Below are 27,000 nucleotides of genomic sequence, written 5' to 3'. Positions count from 1 at the left end.
GCTCCGCCGCCCCTACGTTTCGATTTTACCCCAAGAACTCTTTCATCCCGACGCTGTCTATTTCCCTATGACCCGGATGAATGCGGTTAATTGGGTACGAGGAATGGCGATACACTACATATACCGCGATGGAGACAAAGACGTCCTCGATTTATGGTACTATATGATCGACGAGTTTCTGGTCTTAACGAACAGACAGGATTACCGGAACCTTTATGCGAACTATTTGGGTTCGTCATTCATGGACCCACCACCCAGCTGGGGTGTGCCGGGTGTGAGAAGACATTAACTTGTAGATGTGATCTTTCCACGATTCCCCTATGGTAACAGAAACAGTCTCTGACTGTGTGCAGCGGCCCCGGGCGCTCCAACGATTGGTGGCTGGTGATGTCCAATGCAATGACGACCGCCCGTTCCTGGCCGCCCGCCTAGCAATGTGACCGCGGCGAGCAAGATGGCCCTGTTTAGTTCACTTTATTGGCAACCTTTTGCGCATGGCTGCCTTGTTTTTTTTTATGCATTCTCAAAAAAAAAAAAATGTAGTTAGTAGTTTGTGAAATAAGCATTGTAGGCTGTGATTATATTTTTGTTGAGCTTAATAATTAGTGTGTGTAGAAACACCATTTTCTGTAAGTATTCATTGACATATTTCTGTACATGTTATTTGCATAAGTGCCTTAGTACAACTTCACTTTTGTGGCTTTGTCATCGCATTTCCATGAAAGTAACCAAAAAGATGGGAGGTTATTTTATGCACACACTGATTTTTTCTTTTCTTTTTTTGTAACATTTTTATTTTCCATTTGAAGTGTAAAATTTGAGCTTAATTGTTATGTTCTGCACCACAAAGGTGAAGCTTTGTAAGACTTTTCCCAATAAGTTGTTTTCTTGTGTACTATTTTGTAATTGAATCTCATTTGTATTAAAAAATAAATTTTGTACTATGAAAAAAAAAAAGTTGGTAGATCACTTGCCCGCGAAAGGCAAAAAAAAAGAAAAAATGGTTAGCGCATCTGCCTAGCAAGCAGAACACCTGGGTTCGATTCCCACACCTGGTAAAAAAAAAAAAAAAAATTCTGCACTTTGGCCGTAAAATGTCGACCGACGAGGAGGTTCTGAAAATCGGCGCAAAAAAAAAAAAAAAAAAAAGCGATTCACGCGCTCGGTCCGGAACCGCGGGACTGCTACGGTCGCAGGTTCGAATCCTGCCTCGGGCATGGATGTGTGTGATGTCCTTAGGTTAGTTAGGTTTAAGTAGTTCTACGTTCTAGGGGACTGATGACCACAGATGTTAAGTCGCATAGTGCTCAGAGCCATTTGAACCATTTTTTTTATAACATGATAATAAGCGGCAGTGGTGTCGGTTATAACGTATGGATCAGAAGCATGTGGGAAAAACTCTAAGATCGGCGATAGGAAAAGAAGAGAAAAAGACAAGACAATGTCCATGGAAAGGATACTAGAAATGGGAGAAACCACGACATCCTGACTCATGAAAGAGGCTTATTTCATTGAAGTCATCACTTTACAACACTGGATACCTTCAACAGGACCATATCAGAAAATAATTAACATCATGGATCGGAAAATGATGGAGACAAACCAAGAGCTCCTCAACACATAAGCCATGCTGGATAACAACTGAGCCAAAGAATATAGGAAGCAGAGGCATGTAACAACAATACTGGCAAAATACGGATTTCACCATAAAATATTTGCCAGAAAATAATTTCACGAATAGACAGAAGAGTGGAAAGGTGTCCTATGTGGGCAAGTATGTAAGAACAGCGTGCAGAGTGGTCTGTAGGTGGCAGCATAGTGCAAATGCACACATACCGTCGCAGTATCAGGATAAATATGGCCGCCCCACTTGCGACTTGCACCAGGGATGAACAGCGTTCTGTTATTCGGTTTTTGCGTAGTGAAGGTGTGAAACCTATTGAAATTCATCGACGAATGAAGGTTCAGCACGGTGATCCATGTTTGTCACAGCAGCAAGTCTACGAATGGAGTACGAAGTTCGCAAATGGTGTGACTTCAGAGGAAGGTGCTCTTCGTCTAGGTCAGCACTACGATTTGTGACTCCACAGAACATTGCAGCAGTTGAAGACGTAGTGAAGGAAAACCGCCGAGTGACACTGAATGACATCGCAGCATGTTTACATATTAGTTATGGGTCAAATCAAATGGTTCAAATGGCTCTGAGCACTATGGGACTTAACAATGGACGTCATCAGTACCCTACAACTTAGAACTAATTAAACCTAACTAACGTAAGGACATCACACACAGGATTCTAACCTGCGACCGTAGCAGTCGCGCGGTTCCGGACTGTAGTGCCTACAACCGTTCGGCCACCGCGGCCGGCAGAATGGGTCAGCACACCACATTGTGCATGATGTGCTCCAGTTTCACAAAGTGTCTCCAAGATGTGTGCCACGGTAACTGACTCCTGAAATGAGAGAACGACGTGTAGATGCTTGTGAAGAAATTGTTCGGTGCTTTAAACGAGAAGGTGATGGCTTCCTTGCAAGAATCGTTACTGGGGACTAAACCTGGGCTCACTTCCAGCAACCAGAAACGAAGAGAGCGAGCAAGGAATGGCGACAGTCCTCATCACCAAACCCAAAGAAGTTTCGAACAGACGTATCAGGAGGGAAGGTTGTGCTGACTTTCTTTTTGGACGAAAAAGGCGTCATTTTGGAGCATTACATGCCTAGAGGGACCACTGTCACCAGTGCATCGTACACAGATCTCCTAAGAAATCATCTGCGGCCTGCAATCATATCAAGGCGACGTGGACTGCTGTCAGCAGGTGGCCTTTTGCAACATGACAATGCAAGACCCCACACTGCCCGTACAACAGTTGCAACAATCACAGCCCTGCATTTTGAGTGTCTTCCTCATCCACCCTACTCATCAGACCTTGCCCCAAGTGATTTTCTTATGTTTGGACCACTCGAAGACGCAATGGGAGGAAAGAAGTTCCGTTCACCGCGCCACGCGGTGTATGAGTGGTTGCGCGGACTGCCAAACGTATTTTTTTCTGAAGGAATTTATGCACGTTGTAAGCGCTGGAGGACTTGCATTGAGCGTGGGGGAGATTATGTTGAAAAGTGATACAGCTTTGTGCCACTTCTGCACAATAAATAATATTTAAAAAAATATTTAAAGTTTTCATTTGACTCACCCTCGTAATTATTGAAGTTACTTAGACAGTTAATCATTATAGGTTACTTAGACAGTTAATCATTATAGGTTATATACACACAAAAAAGTATTTCACTATTTTCAGTACGTAAGGACCTACGTGTGCTTTAATTACGTCTTAGTGCAGGCCAAATCTGTGTCGTGTTGCACGAAACATAAATCGCCTTAATAAATCGTAAAGTCCTTTGAAAATGTCAGTTTCCTATAGATCATGAATGAAATAAATAATGTCGCCGATCTCCAGCTTCGCCTGTGGAAAGAACGGGATAATAATTACAATATATACAAGAAATGTTCAGTTTGCTGCCGGCGCGGCGTCTGAAATTATTTTAAAGCAAACGGGATATGTGGTGGAGGTTACAGTTAAAATAACAAGAGCAATACTTTAGACATGTATTGGAGCTCACTGCTCAAATAATAAAATACATACTCACCTTATTATGCAGATTGCGCGCAGTGGCGTCCTATTCGAACAAGACAAAGCAAGAGAGAGTTGGGCGCTTTTTGTTTCACGCCGATACCAAAAGGAACAATGATGATAATAATAATACTTATGTTGCAGATAATAGTTTTTCTTTATAATCACATTATTCCTTGAGTTTCACTTGAGAGTCTTTTACTTATGACAAATATAATTGCTTAATATCGTGCAAAAATATTTAAGAAATTATAGTTCTCGTAATCTGGGCCATGGGACATCATAAGCAGTGACACATAGCGGGCAGGAATGTGAACACGTCGGTCTGCTACTAAAAGTGGTAGTGGGACATTGTACTTTCTATTTCGAGCATGAGCCGGAATAATAGGAACATCAATAAGGATACTTCTTCGCGCTAAATTATGACAGCCTTTATTTTTATTTGCAGACGATCAAATTTATAATGTCATCATGTGACCAGATGCGGAACACGAGGTGTAGTTATCGAACAGAAAAATCAAGCTACAATCTTACAAAATGAAAATATCAATTCTTGGGAATTACATTAGAGGCATCAGCGGCACCTGTCGGTATGCATATTCAGAAAAGAGCTGCAGCAGGCATAAAAGCCGCATAAAATATCTTGAACATGACCAATCTGCGAAAAGCCCAGCGATAACATCATAGCCGGCCGCGGTGGTCTAGCGGTTCAGGCGCTCAGTCCGGAACCGCGGGACTGCTACGGTCGCAGGTTCGAATCCTGCCTCGGGCATGGATGTGTGTGATGTCCTTAGGTTAGTTAGGTTTAAGTAGTTCTACGTTCTAGGGGACTGATGACCACAGATGTTAAGTCGCATAGTGCTCAGAGCCATTTGAACCATTTTTTTTATAACATGATAATAAGCGTCAGTGGTGTCGGTTATAACGTATGGATCAGAAGCATGTGGGAAAAACTCTAAGATCGGCGATAGGAAAAGAAGAGAAAAAGACAAGACAATGTTCATGGAAAGGATACTAGAAATGGGAGAAACCACGACATCCTGACTCATGAAAGAGGCTTATTTCATTGAAGTCATCACTTTACAACACTGGATACCTTCAACAGGACCATATCAGAAAATAATTAACATCATGGATCGGAAAATGATGGAGACAAACCAAGAGCTCCTCAACACATAAGCCATGCTGGATAACAACTGAGCCAAAGAATATAGGAAGCAGAGGCATGTAACAACAATACTGGCAAAATACGGATTTCACCATAAAATATTTGCCAGAAAATAATTTCACGAATAGACAGAAGAGTGGAAAGGTGTCCTATGTGGGCAAGTATGTAAGAAATACCATATTACATGGTGTGACGAGAATTAAAACTAAGCCAAGACTAAAACTTATAAGGCTTGTATAAACTTGTATAGTAATGCTCAGTCTGAACGTATTTTTCTCGTTAGTAATAATGCGACACATTTTCCCCAACGACAGATGAATTGACGGAGACAGTGGTTCGTTTTTGCTGCTCAGGAGAGATTCCACCCCGTCGTCATTGTGGAAATGCCTGTCACGCACCAGCTTATTCATCCTAGGAAACCAGAAGAAGTCGCTGGGATCAGGAGACTAAGAGTGTTGAAGCAAAGTTTGATAGCCCAAAGGAGCATCATGTATGACAGTGCACAGAGCGGAAAGCGCTGGAGTGTTGTTGTGGGGCAAAAACACCCACTTGGACATCTTCCTGCAGTGCTTTGTCTTGGTTGACTTCAGTAACTTCGTCAGTAGATTTCGGCAGTGTGATCCTGTGACGGTTTGCCTCTTACGAGCAAAATTTGTTAGCACCACGCCGTGGGAGTCACAAAACAGAGGAGCACCTCGCTCGATGATGGTTGGGTCATCGCCTTTCTGGGCTGCTTGGTTTGCTCCTTGTCTTCGAGTCACAGAGAAACAGCCAGGACTTGTCCACGGTGATTAGGTGGCTACAGAATTAATCTGGTTGCAGGTCGTGACTGCTAATTGGATAGCACAGTCGATAGAGCACTTTCCCACAAAAGCAAACGTCCCAGGTTCGAGCCCCAGTCCGGCATACAGTTTTAACCTGAAGCGAAGTTTCAAGTGTATCCATATGTAGTTGGTTCTACAGATATACTATATGTGTGTACTATGTTGTACATTGTATGTACTCAGCCTACAGCCATGGAAGAACCGACACATGTTACACGCCTGCTAAGCTAATACTAGTCAGAGACCATCACTCACTAGAGATATTGCATGTGACTTCTGCACAAAATTTTGGCTTATAGGTAACCAACACTTACTTAATTATTACAGCCGTGTGACTGGTCTCATGCGGTCCATCACAACTTCCTCTCCTGCCACTATTTCTTCATCTCAGAGTAGAACTTACACACAGCGTCCTCGATTATTTGTTGGATTAATTCCAATCTACAGCTTCCATTCTCTACAGCTCCCTCAGGTATTATGGAGGTTATTCCCTGATGTCTTAACATATGTCGTATCATCTAGTCCCTTCTTCTGGTCATTGTTATCCACATATTTCTCTACTACTCGATTCTGCGGAGAACCTCCTCACTTCTTATCAATGCATTTAATATTCAACATTATTCTCTAGCTCCTTCACAACTCAGACTCATCCATTCTCTTCATCTCCTTCCACCCTCCCCTCCCTGTCTACAACTCACTTCCATACGATATTGTGCTCCAGACGTCTGTTCTCAGAAATTGATTCCTCAGGGCATTGTTTGTTACTATTAGATTCCTTTGCCTATCCTGGTCTGCCCTTTTTTTGCCCTCCTTGCTTCGCCCTTCATATGTCATCTACTCCATTGTCTCCGATGTGGATGACAACTTTATCACTTATCTCATTTCTACTATTCCACATCACTTTGATCTTTCTTCGATTTACATATTCTGTGATCGTCTTACTATTCATTAAGTATGTCCTGTAATTCTTTCTCACATCATTTGACGACAGTAATGCCATCAGCGGGTCTTATCTGTAATATTCTTTCACCCTGAACCTACCTGTTATTTCCGTCATTGCTTCTTCAATATACAGACTGAACTTAGGGCTGCATCCTTCTCTTACGCCCTTTTTAATCTGATCATTGCTAGCTTTGTTTGTCATTCTTACTGATCCTTCTTGGCTCTTATAGATATTGTATGTTACCTGTCTTTCCGTAATACATGTCTAAGAATTTAGAACATCTTACACCATTTTACATTGTTGAACCTTTTTCTATGCCGATGGATCCTATGCCTATGTCTTGCTTTTCCTTCATTCTTGTTACCATTGTCAGGCACAACGTTAGCGCTTTCCATCTGTTGCTTTTACCTTCACTGCAACAAACTAAACGTCGTCTAAGGGATCCTCAGTTTTCTTTTCTGTGCCTTTCGTAATACAAGAAATTAGACAATGACGAAGATTCGTCGCTAGAAGCACTCTACGCATTCCCGAAACCGAAAACATCGTTTGACTATAGTCCATTTAACAAATATATGTTAAACGTCGTACATTTTAGCTGTACGCTTTGTGCTTAATGTACTTCGGATTTTTACTCCGAAATTTGCAGTCGATTATTGTGCTTGCTATGAAAGTTGCCAGCAAAACACACTATACAGGGTGGTCCGTTGATATTGACCAGGCCAAATATCTCACGAAATAAGCGTCAAACGAAAAAACTACAAAGAAAGAAACTCGTCTAGCCATAGGTCAAACGGATATCAACTGGTTTTTTTTAAAATAGGAACCCCTTTTTTAATTACATTTTTGCGTAATACGTAAAGAAATATGAATGTTTCAGTTGGACCACTTTTTTCGTTTTGTGGTAGATGGCGCTGTAATAGTCACAAACGTATAATTACGTGGTATCACGTAACATTCCGCCAGTGCGGACGGTATTTGCTTCGTGATACATTACCCGTGTTAAAATGGACCGTTTACCAATTGCGGAAAAGGTCGATCGGAAAAGGTCGATATCGTGTTGATGTATGGCTATTGTGATCAAAATGCCCAACGGGCCTGTGTGCTATGTATGTTGCTCGGTATCCTGGACGACATCATCCAAGTGTCCGGACCGTTCGCGGGATAGTTACGTTATTTAAGGAATCAGGAAGTATTCAGCCACATGTGAAACGTCAATCAAGACCTGCAGCAAATGATGATGCCCAAGTAGGTGTTTTAGCTGCTGTCGCGGCAAATCCGCACATCAGTAGCAGACAAACTGCGCGAGAATCAGGAATCTCAAAAACGTCGGTGTTGAGTATTCTACATCAAAATCGATTGCAACTGTACCATATTTCTATGCACCAGGAATTGCTTCGCGACGACTTTGAATGTCGTGTACAGTTCTGCCACTGGGCACAAGAGAAATTACGGGACGATGAGAGATTTTTTGCACCAGGAATTGCATGGCGACGACATTGAATGTCGTGTACCGTTGTGCCACTGGGCTCAAGAGAAATTACGGGACGATGACAGATTTTTTTCACGCATTCTATTTCGCGACGAAGCGTCATTTACCAACAGCGGTAACGTAAACCGGCTTAATATACACTATTGGGCAACGGAAAATCCACAGTGGGTGCGACAAGTGGAACACCAGTGACCTAGGCGGGTTAATGTATGGTGCGGCACTATGGGAGGAAGGACAACTGGGCGCCATTTTATCGATGGCAATCTAAGTGGTGCAATGTATGCTGATTCCCTACGTAATGTTCTACCGACGTTACTACAAATTATTTCTCTGCATGACAGAATGGCGATGTACTTCGAACAGGATGGATGTACGGCACATAGCTCGCTTGCGGTTGATGAGTTATTGAATATCATATTTCATGAAAGGTGGATTGATCGTCGAAGCATCATACCATGGCCCGCACGTTCACCGGATCTGACGTCCCCGGATTTCTTTCTGCGGGGAAATTTGAAGGATATTTGCTATCGTGATGCACAGACAACGCCTGACAAAATGCGTCAGCGCATTGTCAATGCATGTGCGAACATTGCGGAAGGCGAACTACTCGCTGTCGAGAGGAATGTCGTTACGCGTATTGCCAAATGCATTGAGGTTGACGGACATCATTTTCAGCATTTATTGCATTAATGTGGTATTTACAGGTAATCACGCTGTAACAGCATGCGTTCTCAGAAATGATAAGTTCACAAAGGTACATGTATCACATTGGAACAACCGAAATAAAATGTTCAAACGTACCTACGTTCTGTATTTTAATTCAAAGAAACCTACCTGTTACCAGCTGTTCGTCTAAAATTGTGAGCCATATGTTTGTGACTATTACAGCGCCATCTATCACAAAGTAAAAAAAAAAAAAAAGATGGTCTAACTAAAACATTCGTATTTCTTTACGTACTACACGAATATGTAATTAATAAAATGGGGGTTCTTATTTACAAAAACGCAGTTGATATTCGTTTGACCTATGGCAGCGCCATCTAGCGGGCCAACCATAGCGCCATCAGGTTTCCCCTTCAAGCTAGACAAATTTCGTTCTTTGTAGTTTTTTCGTTTGACGCTTATTTCGTGAGATATTTGGCCCGGTCACGATCAGTGGGCCACCCTGTATATAGACAATAACTGCTACTTCTGCACCTCGCTGTTGCGCCTGTCCTGTGACTGCAGTGAAGTCGCTGAGTAAAGTCCCCCTACAATTAAGTCCTTATTGTCGGCTTTAAAGTACGACTGCCTGCGGTAGTCACAACGGCGACGGTATATCCCTACTATAACATTGCAGACAGTCGACATCTATTTAGTGCATCCGTAAGTAACCGGAAGCCTCGCTGTCAAACTTGGTTCATTACGAAGGTTCCACAATTTGCCGCATGACGGAACAGCCTTTACTTGCGAAAACATCTGCACTCCACGACGGGAGACAGCCGCTTAAACGACACATTAAGAGGCCCTTTGTACTTAGGCGCTATTAGCACGCCGGCGCCACAACTCCGCAGGGCACAGCCCGCTGCGTAAACCAGGAGCTGGCGCCGTAATTAGAAAACTTGCCGCGGTGCGGCAGTGGCGCTGCCGTCGCGGTGCTCAGTTCACGCGGTGGCCACCTAAGTCGGAGTCGTTTGGCTCGCATTTTGGTCTCCACGAGGGACCATGCCTGAGCAACTGTTTGTGCAAAACCAACAACGTGGCTTACGTTTTAGACACGCCACTACACTTATTCAAAATGCCGACGAACTAGCACTTTATAGAAAATGGCAGAGCTGAACTCCACTGGCACTTACTAGGCTTTGTTCTACTGAAGGTGGTATGCCATTGCCTTCCTTCGAACTAGTCTATTATAGGTTCAAATGTATGTGAAATCTTATGGGACTTAACTGTTACGGTCATCAGTCCTTAAGCTTACACACTACTTAACCTAAGTTATCATAAGGACAAACACACACACTGTAACACCTCGGTTCAGTTTACAGTGATAAAAGCTATAGAAAGAATAATTTAAAATTAAGAATTTAATTTTTAGAGGGGAAAATAGTGTAGAATCAGAGTTCGGTAATTGCAGATCAAAATTATAGTATATCAGCAAGTAGTTTAACGTCTAAGTACAGCAAACCCACGGAAGCTCCGTCTTGAAGAAGGCAGTGACGTTAAACTCTTGTGATGAAAAATCTATAAAAAAGGCCTGATCGTCATTATAGCCGTTTGTTTCCCTTGATTGTTTCATTAAAGGGCGGGGAACCCGTGTCAGTCAGTGAGACAGTAATTAGATTGGACTTCATCTTGTGAAGATTCACGATAAACTGTTAGAATGTTACGGAGTTTGAAAGTGATGTAGTGTACGATCTCTGACTGTTGGTAGCAACGGAGTATTAAGGGGATTTTAGGACTTTGGTGCTAGATTGTAACTTTACGGACTCAAATTATCTGCTGATACGAGTGAATTCAGAGGTACCGGTATTCAGATATTAACGTGTGGACTTTAGAAAGTGTCGTGTGCCGTTAGTTGCGAATTTGGACGTAGAGCACGTGGCATATCGGCATTTGCGGACTATATAGATTCATTCAGGCTAGGGACCTTTTAAATAGACCACCATCCATCTCCATCTTAATCCTTGAATATAGAGTGAACGTGAAGTACAAGAGTGTTGTACTTCTTTCATTTACCTAGGGCTAATCAGTGAAGGTTTTACGGAACCAAAGCTATTCAGCAGTAAGTCAACACCATCTACCGGAAAGCGTAGGCATTAACTAACACGCTAACTGAAGTGAACGTTTACGTGTTTTAAGGACTGTTTAATATGAACTTTTGTGACTCTTTGACGTCCCCACCGCCTCCGAAAGGTGGCACAGGCTGTCTTAATCATAAAAGGGGAGAGTTTTAGCCGGGCAAATTACTAAGTAAAAGCGATATTTACAAGACTCGCAGTAATAGCAAAACACAAGGCCCGCACCCCATCGCAGAGTCGTCGACGTCACGTCGGGAAGTAAAGCCGGAAAATCTACCGACCATGCGTATCTACGAGCGGACGTCGACTTGGAGTACCTAAAAAGGGGACCACAAGAGACTTGGGGATGCTTCAACACCCATGCCCGAGGGAGAACTCGAACCTCGGCTAACCCCGCGCGGCTAGTCTATTATAGGAGGACCTATAGCGTAAAGTAGTCTCCGACCCATGGAGCAACGGGGCATTTTCCAAATTAACAGACACAGCTAAGGTGGAGGATGTATAACCGGTGAGAGAACCCGAGTCTTTGGATTCTAAGTCTTCCACTATACCACGTAATCACACACACGGACAAGCCGAATTAACACGTTGTCGATCCACATTTGGAACGTAGTAAGCGCCGTAGCTAGTGATATGTTTCTCCTCAGACCTTTGCAGTACGATTCTGGTCTTGTGACAAGGGCAGGTGCACTGCTGGAAGATGCCAGCACCGTCCGGAGAGAAATAAAGCGGGAAGCGACGCACGTAATTTAACAAGGTACATGATGTCCAGGTAACTAACTGGAATGTAGCCGGTGGCCGTGGTCGATAACCGCCGATATTTCGACAGGAGCTCACCCTGCTATTTTCGAGGCATAACTGCAGCAAGTAAGCGCTGTGAAAGGGAATTTAATATCTCAGTTTTCAGAGAAACTCCTACACAGATAACATTTACACACTGTAAACACTAGCGCCATCGCAAAGAAAAGATGACAGACAAACGAAATTAACATTAGTGAAATTAATAATCACTGGGTGAGATATCATTAACTCTGTCCTTCTGTTTTTCGACAAAGGAGATGAGGATTCCTCGCATAATATAAACAGGAACCTCCGTTTCTGTTTACAAGTTTACTTACTAATTTAATTTCAATGGCTTCCTTAATGCAGCTATCCCAGTTGCTGCAAGTGCATGCCAGAATCTCCATGTTGTTATATTCCACAGGAGACCGGTGTCAATTCCCCACCTCCTCCTTTTCCACCAACATCTCCGCATCCTTTACACTCTCCACAGGCTTGACCCCCCCCCCCCCCCCCACACACACACACACCACCGCACCCTCCATCTCGTTCATCAGGGCAATTTCCAGCACCTCCCCCACATGGATGTTGAACTTCGCCGTGACATCTCCCCTTCCTTCCAACTGTAACCTGGCCTTGTTCCTTTCCCTCCACACCCCTTTTCGTCGCCCCCCCCCCCCACCTGTCTCCACCCCTCTATCCCCCTCCGTCCCTTCTTCCCTTCTCCCTCATCTCCATGGCCCTGGAGGATCTTGTGTTTTGCCCATCGTCATCAGTGTACTACGTCTTGGTGCTGTTCTCCTGTGCATCCACAGCTGTGGTTTTAATTTTGTGCTGGACTTGTACATAGTGTTACTGTGAGAGATCGTTATGCGCTACGCTGTCCCTCCATACTTTTATGCTGTAGCCATACTTCGCCTTGTGTTCTTTTGATTGCCAAAGTGTCTGGTTTTTTGTGCTCACTACTTTTTAAAGTTTTTGTCTCCATTTTACAGTCGCCCCCTTTTTGTCTGTTCTCATCCATTATGTTCCCCCTTTTTTATGTAGTTGTCCGCCATCTTTTCTACTTTGTAATTTTAAAACTTCTTCTCTTGTACCATTATTGTCTTTTGGATGAAGAGCAGCGCGTATGCTGCTACCAGCCCGCCCCAGATGGGGAACTGAAATTCAATACATTCATTCATCCATCATTCCTCATCGTTTAAGACTGATTATGCCTTTCAGCGTTCAGTCTGGAGCCTAGTCCCCCTTATAAAATTCCTTCATGATCCCCTACTCAGTGCTAACATTGGTGCCTCTTCTGATGTTAAGCCTATTACTTCAAAATCATTCTTAACCGAATCCAGGTCCCTTCTCCTTGGTCTACTACGACTCCTTCTACCCGCTACTGCTGAACCCATGAGTCTCTTGGGTAACCTTGCTTCTCCCATGCGTGTAACATGTTCGCCTTGACTGCTACATCTATAGAGTTCATTCCTCATTGTGGAGACCCTCCTGCCATTGTTCGCATCTACTATTACCTGCAATCCAGCTTTCGCTCCCATACAACAAAGTTGGTCCAAAGATTGAACGGTGCACAGATAACTTAGTCTTGGTACTGACTTCCTTCTTGCAGAAGAGAGTAGATCGTAGCTGAGCGCTCACTGCATTAGCTTTGCTACACCTCGCTTCCAGTTCTTTCACTATGTTGCCATCCTGTGAGAACATGCATCCTAAGTACTTGATACCGTCCACCTGTTCTAACTTTGTTCCTCCTATTTCTCACTCAATCCGTTTATATTTCTTTCCCACTGTCATTACTTTCGTTTTGGAGATGCTAATCTTCATACCATAGCCCTTACATTTCTGATCTAGCTCTGAAATATTACTTTGCAAACTTTCAATCGAATCTGCCATCACAACTAAGTCATCCGCATATGCGAGACGGCTTATTTTGTGTTCACATATCTTAATCTCACCCAGTCTGTCTACTGTTTTCAACATATGATCCATAAATAAGATGAACAACAGTGGAGACAGGTTGCAGCCTTGTCTTACCCCTGAAACTACTCTGAATCATGAACTCAATTTACCGTCAACTCTGTTGCCTGACTATCCATGTAAAGACCTTTAATTGCTTGCAAAAGTTTGCCTCCTATTCCATAAAATTGTAGAACAGACAATAACTTCCTCCTAGGAACACGGTCACATGCCTTTCTAGATCTAGAAAGCATAGATACAGTTCCTTGTTCCACTCGTTACACTTCTCCATTACTTGCCGTAAGCTAAAGATCTGGTCCTGACAACCTCTAAGAGGCCCATACCCACACTGATTTTCATCCAGTTTGCGCTCAACTAATACTCGAAGTTTCCTTTCAACGATACCTGAGAAGATTTTACCCACAACGCTAATTAAAGAGATACCTCTGTAGTTGTTACAATCTTTTCTGTTTTCATGTTTAAAGATTGGTGTGATTACTGCTTCCGTCCAGTCTGATGGAACCCGTCCCGACTCCCAAGCCATTTCAATTATCCTCTGTAGCCACTTAAAACCTGACGTTACCCTGTATTTGAATAGTTCCGACTTAATTTCAATAGAGGGAAATAAAAAGAAAAAAGAACGGTGCCAAGCCAGTGTTCTGCAATGGCGAATGTGCTAGCGTGTGTGACGCTTATGCTTATTTCACCGGTCCTCCCCAGTCCTGATAGTGTGACTAATACATGACAAGCTTTAACTGCAAGGAATGCGGTAGACATCCGGCTTACGCAAGCCAGGATCATCGTTTGCGGAATCTAAAAGCACCCTGATCTCAAATGATCGTCGTCCGCAAAATACGACCAATCCTGTTCGAAATGCTCTCAGCATAAGGCAAAAGAAAGATGATGAACAGGTCACACGTTTTGATTGGTCCAACAATCAATCTCGATTATCCCAGGTGTGCTGCTGTCGTAATTGACAGTGACGTAGGGTCAACATGGGATCCCGTACGGATCGTCTGGTGCGGAATCCCATGTTCCACCACATGGGCTTTGCTCCCTAAACGTGCAACGTACTACGTCACCGGCTATCCTCCTTTACATAGAGGGAAAATCCTCGACCTCCATGTTCTGCGATGAGACATGAATGTCCCAGGCCTTGTCACCCACTCGTGTTTCACCGTCCTTCAACCATGCTCACGACGGTTGCGTGCAAACAGGGGACAAGCTTCTCCATCTCCGAGATGCCAGCTCACAGACATCTGGCCATAACGATCCGCCCATTGACAAAGTCTCTTACGTCAGCGGAGTCCTCTTTTGCGGCTCGCATCATCAGTAGAATGATACTCCGTTCGTCTCTACCCCGCTTGTGTACTATCCTAACTGCATCAAGTGCCCAAACCGTCACCAGGCGTGATTCAACTTGCGGTTGGCACATCACTGTATATGTCGAATTTATAGTTTGCACTGGGATAGTACTAGGATTGTGTGTCATATAGCCATTGTCAGGTACTCCATGAAAAGGTTTTTGGTAAAAAAAAGGAAAAAAAATATTTGTTAGACATTTTGTTCAAGTGTGTGTGAATTCCTAAGGGACAAAGCTGCTTAGGTCATCGGTCCCTAGACTTACCATTACTTAAACTAACTTATGCTAAGAACAACACACACACACACACACCCACGCCCGAGGGAGGACTCGAACCTCCGGCGGGAGGGACCGCGCAGACTTTGACATGGCATCTCAAACCGCGCGGCCACTCCGCTCGGTAAGACGATGTGTTTCTTGTGTCATGTGTAATAAGTTCATGGGTTTAAATACATTATTCTTTCTGTTATTAACTTTTTTTACACCTTCTACGCATATTTAGTGCATAACATAAACTGCTCATGATCTCTGTCAGGAAGTGAGTGATATCTTTGCATAACGGATGATGTTTGTTTACACGGCGTGTAAAGCACATATTTGAAACTTCCTAGCAGATTAAAATTGTTCGCGGGTCCGAGGCTCGAAATTCGGCACCTTTGCCTTTCGCGGCGAGTACTCTACAGACACACGCAGCTACTGACTGAAAACACAGGAGAACGTCTGTAAAGTTTGGAAGATAGGAGACCAGGTTCTGGCGGAGATAAAGTTGTGCGGACGGGGTGTCAGCCGTACTTGGGTAGCTCAGTATGTAGAGGACTTGCCACTGGAGGCAAAGGTCCCGAGTTCGAGTCTCAGTCCGGCACACAGTTTTAATCTTCCACGAAGTTTCATATAAGCGCTCGCTCCGCTGCTGAGTGAAAATTTACTTCTGGCACATGTCCGAAGTTACAACGATTGTGAATCTAGTGTGCAACAGATCCATGTGTTAGTGTGCAACAGCTTCTTGTGTAAGAGTTAGTGGCATATATCTTCTCAAAAGTATTTGTAGTTGTTTCCGAGCTTTCTCAACAAGGCCTAAGTAATGAAATGTAACGTAAGGTACTAGTTTCAAGCAACAAATTGTAATTCTTGGTTGCGGAAAAAGAAACCGTGGTGAAACCCCTTAAACGGACTTGATTGTACAACATATGACGTGTCACGCCTAGTAACGACGTTTTATGGTGTGTTCTGTCCCACTTTCTTCTCCTATTATGCTGAACACGTTGTAGTAGGTAGAATATTTTTCTGACTATTTTACATACAAAGATGATTGCTAGCACAATCCAAATTCGTCACATTATTTTATTACCTCGCGATCTATGGAAGGGATATATTAAACGTTAAGATCGCTTTTCCACGTTCTTGACCATGACAACCTGTATAAAAATAGGATTTAATAGTTAAATGGTTAATTGCACCATCGCAATAAACATATTCACTTATGAAATTCGTCACAATTTTAGAACTATATTGATGTCGATACCTACAACACTTGAGTGAAAAAATGACTATTATCTACATTAAAGCTGTTAGTAACTCAGATAGGAGTTTAATAACCAACAACAAAATTTTTAATCATTTGTTCAATAATGTGAAAAGTGTGATAGATAGCAATAAAAATTTTGAATTTAACCTAAGATCATTCCTCCTGGTAAACTCCTTCTATTCCATGGACGAATTTTTATTTAAAAATCGGTAACTGGAAAAAACTGATTTTTAAGACCATAAGTAGGAGTAAAAATCAAGTCTTCAGTCATGCTAACGTCAGTCTCATATACATGTATTATGAAACGTCCCCTTAGAAAAATTAATGAATTACTGTGCTAATAAACCTCTTAAATTATTTGATTTTCAAACAACTGAGCAGAACTGAACGTACTCAGACACTTCGCTCTTTACCTATTCTCATCAACACCAAACTGTCACACAATATTTTTTAGCGCAACGCGATCTGACTTTCACTAATCCCTACAAGAGAATGGCCCTGACTAACATTAACCTATACCTTTCATGTATCACTTACCTCACAAAAATTTTCGCTACTCGAACTACTGCAATACAGCGAGCGCCACTACGCCAGCTAAATAAAAGATTGTAACTACTGAAGTCACTAACTACTGATAGGCATAGTTAGCAAATGAAAGATTTTGATAGAGAACAAACAAGGTATTTACCTTTAAAGTGTTCAAAAGTCATAATATATATAGCAGTTCATGGCATCCAGTCTTACAAACTTACTGTCTCTGATGGACACACTTCCAGATCATTCGCCCTCAAAACTCCGCCATTTCTCTCCCCACATCCACCACTGCTGGCTGCTCACCTCCAACTGCGCAACGCTACGCGCTGTTAACAGCCAACTGCCCAACACTACAATAGCAAATTCCAACAGTGCCACCCAGCCACAGACTGCACACAGCACAGCCAGTGATTTTCATACAGAGCGCTACGTGGCGGTGGCGTTACCAACATAAGAACCTAAACAGCCTACTTACAGTATTATAAGTTGCCGCGTACCATATCATTTCGATGAAAGAACAGTTCAAATAATCTGTGGGAAACGTATTTAAGTACCGGTAAGTACACAAGATTGGCATAAGGCCCCAGAACATGATAATATTATTTCACGGAACAACCCTCGTAGAGGCAGATGCAGATGCCCTTAGAAGACCGCTGCCGCGTGGTCAGTTGTGTACTGCGGGCTGCTCCGCGTGGAGCTTGTAGGCGCAGACGATGTTAGCCAAGCACTGGCCAAACTTAGCTTGTTGAGGGCATCTTGGAAACTGAGGTAAATTCGGCGCTACGACACAACAGGTACGACTGCAAGTGGCGGCAGTTGCTCCAATGTTGGAGGAACTGTTCGGAAACGTTTCCTTATAAGCGGATATTGAATTTTGAGAGTCCGGCGTCCTCAACAGTAATATAATACGGCAGCTGCTATTCACCATATGCGAAATGTAGTATTACAAACCTCGCAGTCCAATTCCTCTTCCTTAATGAGGTGCGCCATTTTCCTTTGGCTCTTAGAGCCGTATTCTACGGTACAAACGAACAAAAAATTAATTACGTAAATTGAGTTTTTCGAGGTGATGGTTAAAAATGAGAAAGGGGAAAGTCTAATTAAGTTCTACAGTAAATTTGAGATATAGGTAGTAATGGTGAGTAACTATTCGAAAATCACAATAGGAGGAAGTACAAATGAAGAAAAAGCCTGCACACAAGATCATACCAGCTAGATTACAAATGAGATTCCTCTTAGCACAAAGGGACTTAACAGCTGAGGTCATCAGAGCCCTAGAACTTAGAACTATTTTAACCTAACTAACCTAAGGACATCACGCACATCCATGCCCGAGGCAGGATTCGAACCTGCGACCGTAGCGGTCGCGCGGTTCCAGACTGTAGCGCCTAGAACCGCTCGACCACCCCGGCCGGCGCTAGATTACATCTTGGTCATATAGAGATTCCGAAATCAGGTATGAACTTTCAGGCGTACTCAGGAGTAGATAGAGACTCACATCACTATTTAGTAATGACAAAGAGTAAACTGAATTGTAAGAGAATGGTCCGGAAGAATCACCGTAGAGAGAAGTGGGATACGGAAGTACTGAAAAATGTAAGGTACGCCTGATGTTCTCTCAGGCTATAGATGCTACAGTAATGAATACCACAACAGCCAAGTTTGTTGGACAGGAATAGACATCCCTAAAATGATCAGTCACACAAACTCGGTATACAGTTATAGGTAAAAGTAAGGTAACTGCCAAGAAGCCTTGGTCAACAGAAGAAATGTTTCAGTTCATCAGTCGAAGAAGATATTGCAAAACTGTTCACGGACAGAAAGGACTACAACAATATAAGTAAATAAGGAATGAAATAAATTTTAGTTGCAGGTAAACCAATGTGCGGTTGCTGCAGGGAAAAGACGAAGAATTTGAGAAAGAAACTGTCGTCGAAAGTACAGATTCAGCGTATAGGGAAGACAAAACAGCCGGAGGTTAAATTTTAAACAAAGGCGTGAACATGAAGAGTGGAAGGGAAATTCGCAAATGTGAGAGCGGATAGGTGAAAAGGGTACAATGAAGGACTCTACGATGTGAGGGGAGCTAAAGAGCAACAAATGAGTCGTTATGGAAGGTATAGTGGGATAGTTATTACAGTCGGTCTTTGAAATTTCTAATATCATTGAGGAAAGAGGCAACCAACGGCTATTCATGTTGATTGTAGAATCGTTGAATCTCGAGACGTACCATCAGATTTTCGGAAAAATATGATCCACACAGTTCCGAAGATAGCAATAACAGGAAAGTGCAAGAACTATTGCTCAATCAGCTTAACAGTTCATGTGCCGAAGTTACTGACATCAATAACGTACATAGGAATGGAACATGGAGCATTAGGAAGAATTAAAACACGTTCTTAGGATCAGTCGACGTAGAAAAAGTGTTCGACAGTGTAAAATGGTGCAAGATATTCGAAATTCTGAGAAAAAGAGGGAACAGTAGGAGTGCAAGACCAATAACGAAGTGATCGGATTAAAAAAGATGTAAGATATGGATGTTGTGTTTCGCCTCTGCTGTTCTGTAAAACATACATGAAAGGAATTTAAAAAAAGTTTCAAATTCATTGTGAAAGACATCAATGATAAGATTTACTGATGACATTGCTGTGCAAATGGAAATGCGCTTTGTAGATCTTCAGAATATTCAGTTTGTAGAGTTTCTTGATAAGAATAAGTTTGGAAATTATAATCAAATTTCTCAATAATGAAACTGAACTGGCTTGTCACAGCTATCCAATTCTTCAACAAAGAACAACTGGAAAATGAGTTAGGAAACTTTTACTCTGATAAACACAAATGTTTGCCACATGTAGACTTGGTAACATAAAGGACAAATATTTGTAAAGGAGTAACAAAATTTGTGAAATTGATTCTTACCTGTCAATGCAGCATCTTCTCAGAGAAGTATGAGCGCTCTTAAAAGAATTAAAAATTGTCTTGACAATTCACTGGCCAATGATAGGTTAAATTCTCTCTATACATTTGTCATAGGAAAAACTGATTTGACAACTTATTAGTGATCAGAAATTTAAAGATAACGTTATTGGTAACTTCCGTACCAAGAAGAATCGGAGCATGGATCTCCTGTATAAAAAGATATAAGGTAAGACTACCCACAATTAATCCGTTAGCGTCGCCCTAGTGTAGATTGGTGTTCACCAATGTCCCAAGTTTTCTGCGTAAATTTTAGTGCATATCTTTGTGTGAGGCGACTTTCTCGGGTAGCTTCCTGCCGCCAGAAGCGCCATGTCACGTGACTCCGTTTAAAAGTGGTGTTAGAACACTTCGTATAGTTTATATCAGTGCTTTAGAATTTTTTAGAATTTGCGTATTTATTTTCCTCAGTAGCTTTTGTGTAATGAGAGTTTATAGTAAAAAAGTGACTGTTGATACATCCAATCTCAGTAGGGAAAGTTATCGTTTGCGGGAGTCTGTTTGTAGTTTCTCAGTTAGTCCTGCCTGCTTTATCTTTATTTTTTAGATCTTATTCAGTTTTCTTCACAGTGTGATATGTATAGGGGCTGTGCTTATGTGTAGGATTAATTAATTGCACTAAAATGGACACTGTTGTCATCTTTGTATCGTTATCAGCCTGTAAATTGAGGACACGACAGATGCTGATAATGTGGGCAATGTTTAACCCGCCATATAAGAAGTAAAAATATTATTTACCAAACGAGGCGGGTAAAGATACATTGCACGTGCAAAATCGGTACTGAAACAGGCTAAATTAAGTGTGAACCAAACTATGTCGAGTAGTATTATTTACAGTAATACTGTAAAATTGCAACCCCGACCTGTAAGTATGCACTTGACAAAATTAGAGCGTAAACACGTCTTGGAATTACGTAGGACAAATTAAACTTGTATTTTCTACCACTACATTGAAAATATGGCGTGGAATCTTTGTTTGTAGTTTCTCGGAAATTAACTCTAGCGACTGTATTTTGTAAAGCGTATCAAACGTTCGTAAGTTTCAAGTATGCAACAGCCAATGTGTAACTGCAAGACAAATATTAGAAGTTCAAACAAGAAAACGACGATTGACAAATACGCTCGTAGCAACCTGTGCATGTTGTGCTTCTACTTTGGTTCACTCAGTTTATTGATGTTATTTTGCATGGGTAATCGAACTACACTAATAAACAATTTAATGCCGACCAGTGCGAGAGCAGCAGCGTGCCCAAGGCACGCCGGGCGGCGATTATTTGGTCGCACATGCCCCCGATGTTACGGAGCGGGCGGTGTGTAGCCGATGGCCGCTGTTGAGCGGCGAAATTCTCGGGCATAAACTGCTCTTGACGCAGCCACGAGCTCTTTTGTGGAAATATACCTGGAAGCTTTCGCTGGTTATGGTGGGTTAGAAAGTGAAGCAAATTATCTTTGAGGTTCCATCAGGCTCATATCGTACTCAGACAGCCGAAATGTGGACTTGAACTCGCGACTTCCTGTCTGTATTGCGCGACGTTTACCACCAGGTCACGAGCAGATACAGTAATGTATGTTCGATCGGAAGGCAAGACTTCCTCTAGAAAATCTGGCATCCTACAGTGTTGACAGATCGTGCAGATGGCTGGACTTTGAATTCTGAGGGGCGTCCTAAGTGAATGACTCGGACTTAGCCTGAATTGGCCGGCCAGATCCCAGATTTTATGTGTAAGACTGTACATTTTAATTTTATCCATATTTTGCAGCTTCAAACGTGACTGCATTCACTACACTGGAGGTATGAATTTAAAAAAAAAAAAACCCTTCAGTCACAACTTTTCGTGTACAAGCTGCATTTCGGTCCCTGTGGGTCCATCATCAGGTGTAATTTGTCTTAATACATGCTTTATTTCTTATCTTGAATGAGGTGAAATGAATATTCCTGTCGAAAAGACGTATTTTAAGGTTATGAATTTCCCACGTCAAGAGCGGAAAACATGCGCAAAACAGTGAAAACGATGAACAGTGCAAACTTACCACATAATCGAAGAAAAGTGATTTTAACGTTTTACCATCAGCAAACATTCTTTTTTCCGTCGTTTTCGTACATGTCACTTCATTCAAGAGGTACATTTACACACACATCTTTGTAAAAACTTCACAGATTTTTTGTACATGGTGTTGTCAAGGATGAATTTTCATAGTGCTACAGATATAACTATTAAACAACTGACATATGCAGGAATGACTTTAGAACAGGTCTTTAAAATTACTGAATTAACTATGCCTTACGAAATCTGTTTGTTCATTTAATGCAGATTCTGGTTTTTTGATTTTGTGGAGATCTATCTCCAATTGTTCTAACAGATTTAGGGTCTTACCATTGGCTTCGTTATGTGGTACTACCAAATTGTTTTCTAGACTGTTGATGACATATTTCGTTTCCAACAAATGTTGTGCAATGACTGATTTTTCGAACAATAAACCTTTTCTAACAACAAATCTTTTCCTGACAGGAATATGCATTTCGCCTCATACAAGAGAAGAAATAAAGCATGTATTAAGACAAATTACACCTGATGATGGACCCACAGGTTCCGAAATGCACCGTGCACTTAATAAGGCGTATTTTAATTCATACCTCCAGTGTAAGACTTTACAGACACTACTTACCCAAAATATTACAGTCCCCCATCGCGAGACTGAGTGCTGGTGCTGTAGGCACGAGGCATGTTGAGGAAAGTGTGTAAGCGACGTAGATGCGAGCGGATAACAATTCAATCGACGACACGGGATACGGCTGCGACGAAGAGAAGCTTTCCGAGCCTGGCACCTGGAAACGAGCATCTCCGAAACTGTGAAGCTGCCCGCATGCTACTGCAGTTAGCGTCTATGGAAAGTAGTAGTAGGACTGTAAAACCTCGAATCTGCGACAATGTGATCGACGTCTACATCTCATCAGAAAACGCGGAAGTTGGAGTTTTGCCTGCTCTGTGAAGCATTATAGGCGGCAATATATGGAATTTTTGATGACAGGATAACAATACTGGTGCAAACCCAAATTTTCTGGAGCGGAGCGTTCAGAGCACGTTGTTGCTCGCGGATCCCCGCGGCAGACCACTTCTGTGTATTTCCATTCTAACTCGACGACATTTTCAGTTACGACTGCAGCGTGCGCGGCATCATCGAGGCTGGACTGTAGGTTAATGGAAACGTATCACCTGATCGGGTGAATAACTTTTGTTGTTACACCAGGTCGTGGGTTGTGTCTAAATACAGCGTCATCCAGGAGAACGGCTCGTCGATATATGCATCATAACCTCGGAAGCAGACTGGTAAGGGCATTATTATGCTATGGTGAGCACTGATACGGGATTCCATTGGACCTGTGGTAGTAATCGATGACACAGTGACAGCTGTGGACTACATAAACATTGCTGCAGACGATCTGTTTACTTTCCTGATGTTCTCCACGCCGGCAATGGCTTTCTCCAGCCAGCTAACCGTCCTTGGCGTAAGACCATTATCTTGCTACAGTGGTTTCAGAATCATGGTAGTGATATCACGTCAACGTTTTGGCCCCCAGATTTTTCCTATTTGAACTGGATGGGAGAAATTTGGGACACTTTCATGTACCAAATCTTGCCCACGAACCACTGGGCCATAATTTACAGAAATTGCGCGATCTTTGCGTATACATTTGGTATCACCTACCTCCAAAAATCTGGAAAAGACTTGTCTGATTCATGCCACGCAGAACTGCTTCTTTAGTGGTTTCCAGTGAACTAAAGCTGTATTAAGCAAGTTGCCATAATGCTTTGACTCATCAGTGTAGACTATTCGTGGTATCAGTGCGTTACTTATTCATGTGAAGGACCTCCCACTTAACGATCAGCAAGCGGAACTAGTACTTTTTGCAGATGGCACGAGTGTTGTAATAAATCCCATTCCAGAAAAAGCAGCTGAAGATATTGTTAAGGATGTCTTTCAAAGAATTATTAAGTGGTTCTCAGAAAATGGACTCTCCCTTAATTTTGAAAAAAAACTCACTATATCCAGTTCTGTACACCGAATACAGTCATACCGACAATTGATGTAGCATATGAACAAGGCTCAGTTAACACGGTGGATTTCTCCAAATTTTTGGGTGTTCGCATTTATGACAACTTGAACTGGAAGAGACATATTACTCAGCTTCTCAAACAACTGAGTTCAGCTTCTTTCGCTCTTCGTATAATCTCTAGTCTTGGTAATAAACAGATGAGCCTCCTAACGTACTTAGCATATTTCCACTCAGTAATGTCTTATGGAATAGTTTTCTGCGGTAACACTTAGACATAAAGAATTGATTGCACAAAAGAGAGCACTGAGGATAATTAGTGGTGTTCGCCCAAGGACGTCATGTAGAAACCTTTTCAAGGAGTTAGGTATTTTAACTGCTCCATCAGAGTTCATATATTCGCTAATGAAATTAGTTACAAATAACCCATCTCAATTCGTGCAGAACAGTGATGTTCATACGTACAACACTAGAGTGAAAAATTACCTTTACTATCCGTCATTGAAGCTGTCAGTTGCTCAAAAAGTACTACATTATTCAGGAACAAAAATCTTTGATCATTTGCCCAACAGCTTAAAGCGTCTGGCAGGGAGCAGCTCAAGTTTTAAATCTAGCTTTAAATCATTTCTTTTGGACCACTCCTTCTACTCCATGGACAAGTTTCTGCCTCGGAAATGAAAAAAAAAATGTACCTTTAATTGTAGTTGCATGTGTAGAACTAAAAATTTCAGTAATATTAATATTAGCACTATTCCTGTGTGTGTGTGTATATATCCTGTAATCTGACTTGTTCCACATCATATCGATAAAATAATCGGAAAAATGATCTGCGGGACATGACATAACTAAAACTAAAACTTACCACATCCAGTGGGCCACAAACCTCGTGTATTCATCTATATAACCTTCGATTGCCAGTGGCGCTGTCACGGTCGATACAGCTTTTCCCACCCGATCGCCCAAGTTACGCAACGTCAGACTTGTTTCGTACTTGGAAGCATGACGGCCTCGGAATGCGGGATACCGTTGGCTCAGGGACACGAAAGTCGCCGATGTGGCGTTCAGTTTGAAGACTTGCACCTCCTTTTGAGCCGTATGACATTATTATTGTAGAAGTTAAATTCTTCTGTGTTGCTGGGCCACGATATATTTCTTCAGACAATCGACGTTTCGACCCCTCTGCTCGTGTCTTCTTCAGGATCTTGTGGTGTTCAATGTAGACTGAACACTCAGTCTACAGTGGCCACAACAAGATCCTGAGGAAGACGTTTCGATCCCCTATGCCGGGATCTTCTTCAGAGCCTTGTGGTTTCCACTGTAGAATGAGCACTTGATATAATGTGGACACCACAAGATCCTGAAGAAGACGTTTCGCCCCCTCTGCTGGGGTCTTCTTTAGGATCTTGTTGTGTCCACTGTAGACTGAACACTCAATCTGCAGTGGGTATCACAAAGTCCTGAAGAAGATCCCAGCAGGGCGGTCGAAACGTGGAACGTTTGAAGAAATATGACGTGGTCTAAAAAAAAAAATAAAAAAAATAAAAAAAAAATAGCAGTAGAATTTAACTTCAGTGAGAACGGTCACGAAAGCCTGCAGATTTACATTATAATTATGCATTATCACCGAATAATGATGTATTGTATGCGCTCTAGATTTCATATCTAAGTGGTATTAAGCGATCGTGACATATAGGTTAAGGAAATGAATGTATTTGGCTAACACTCGGAGGGTAAGTGTGAGTTGCGTGCTGACCCGGAGCCGTTTGCCAGCACGGAGCCGCTGCGCCAGCTGGTGGGGCGGGTTCGCCGCGACGGGCTGCCGCTGGTGCAGGCCAACCTGGAGCGCTTCCTGGCACAGCTGGGCGCGGACCTCTCCAGGCGGCTGGAGGACGCCCGGCAGCTGGAGGCGGCCCTCAAGGCGCGGGACGAGGCCCACCACAAGCAGGTAAGCCTCTCCTAGCGTTACGTTCACTACTTTGAATTTCGCAGTGCTCTGTGCTGTCAGAGCTACACTCAGCTCATTTATCTGTTCTTTAGCATCGTAATATAATTTATAACAATTACAACATCACATACCCTGTCATGGTCATCAATCACAATTTAAACATTATTACTTTAAAATTAGCTTTGCTGCACACTGAAGTCTACATCTACATCTACATCCATAATCCGCAAGCCACCTGACGTTGTTTGGCGGAGGGTACCTTCAGTATCTCTATCGGTTCTTCCTTCTATTCCAGTCTCGTATTGTTCGTGGAAAGAAGGATTGTCGGTAAGCCTCTGTGTGGGCTCTAATCTCTCTGATTTTATCCTCATGGTCTCTTCGCGAGATATACGTAGGAGGGAGCAATATACTGCTCGACTCCTCGATGAAGCTACGTTCTCGAAACTTTAACAAAAGCCCGTACCGAGCTACTGAGCGTCTCTCCTGCAGAGTCTTCCACTGGAGTTTATCTATCATCTCCGTAACGCTTTCGCGATTACTAAATGATCCTGTAAGGAAGCGCGCTGCTATCCGTTGCATCTTCTGTATCTCTTCTGCTAACCCTATCTGGTACGGACCCCACACCGGTGAGCAGTATTCAAGCAGTGGGCGAACAAGTGTACTGTAACCTACTTCTTTTGTTTTCCGATTGCATTTCCTTAGGACTCTTCCAGTGAATCTCAGTCTGGCAACTGCTTTACCGGCGAATAATTTTATAAGATCATTCCATTTTAAATCACTCCTAATACCTACTTCCAGATAATTTATGGAATTAACTGCTTCCAGTTACTGACCTGCTATATTGTAGCTAAATGATAAAGGATCTTCCTTTCTATGTATTCGCAGCACATTACAGCTGTCTACATTGAGATTCAATTGCCATTCCCTGCACCATCGGTCAATTCGTTGCAGATCCTCCTGCATTTCAGTTCAATTTTCCATTGTTACAATCTCTCGATACACCACAGCATCATCCGAAAAAAGCCTCAGTGAACT

The 27,000-nt window shown here is 42.5% G+C and overlaps 1 protein-coding gene across 1 annotated transcript in view; it reads left to right on the top strand.

Moving 5' to 3' along the window:
• LOC126284778 (EF-hand calcium-binding domain-containing protein 4B-like) overlaps nucleotides 1-27,000 on the top strand; it is a 625,649-nt gene that overhangs the window by 564,791 nt on the left and 33,858 nt on the right. Inside the window, exon 5 of the mRNA XM_049983942.1 lies at nucleotides 25,791-25,965. Within this exon, the coding sequence (XP_049839899.1) occupies nucleotides 25,791-25,965 (175 nt within the window). The remainder of the gene's footprint in view (nucleotides 1-25,790; nucleotides 25,966-27,000) is intronic.

This window comes from Schistocerca gregaria, chromosome 1, assembly GCF_023897955.1.
Source record: "Schistocerca gregaria isolate iqSchGreg1 chromosome 1, iqSchGreg1.2, whole genome shotgun sequence".
In the NCBI taxonomy this organism is placed as follows: Eukaryota; Metazoa; Arthropoda; class Insecta; order Orthoptera; family Acrididae; genus Schistocerca; species Schistocerca gregaria.
The sequence above is the reverse complement of the archived record's forward strand: the minus strand, read 5'-3'. Positions and strand labels throughout refer to the sequence as shown.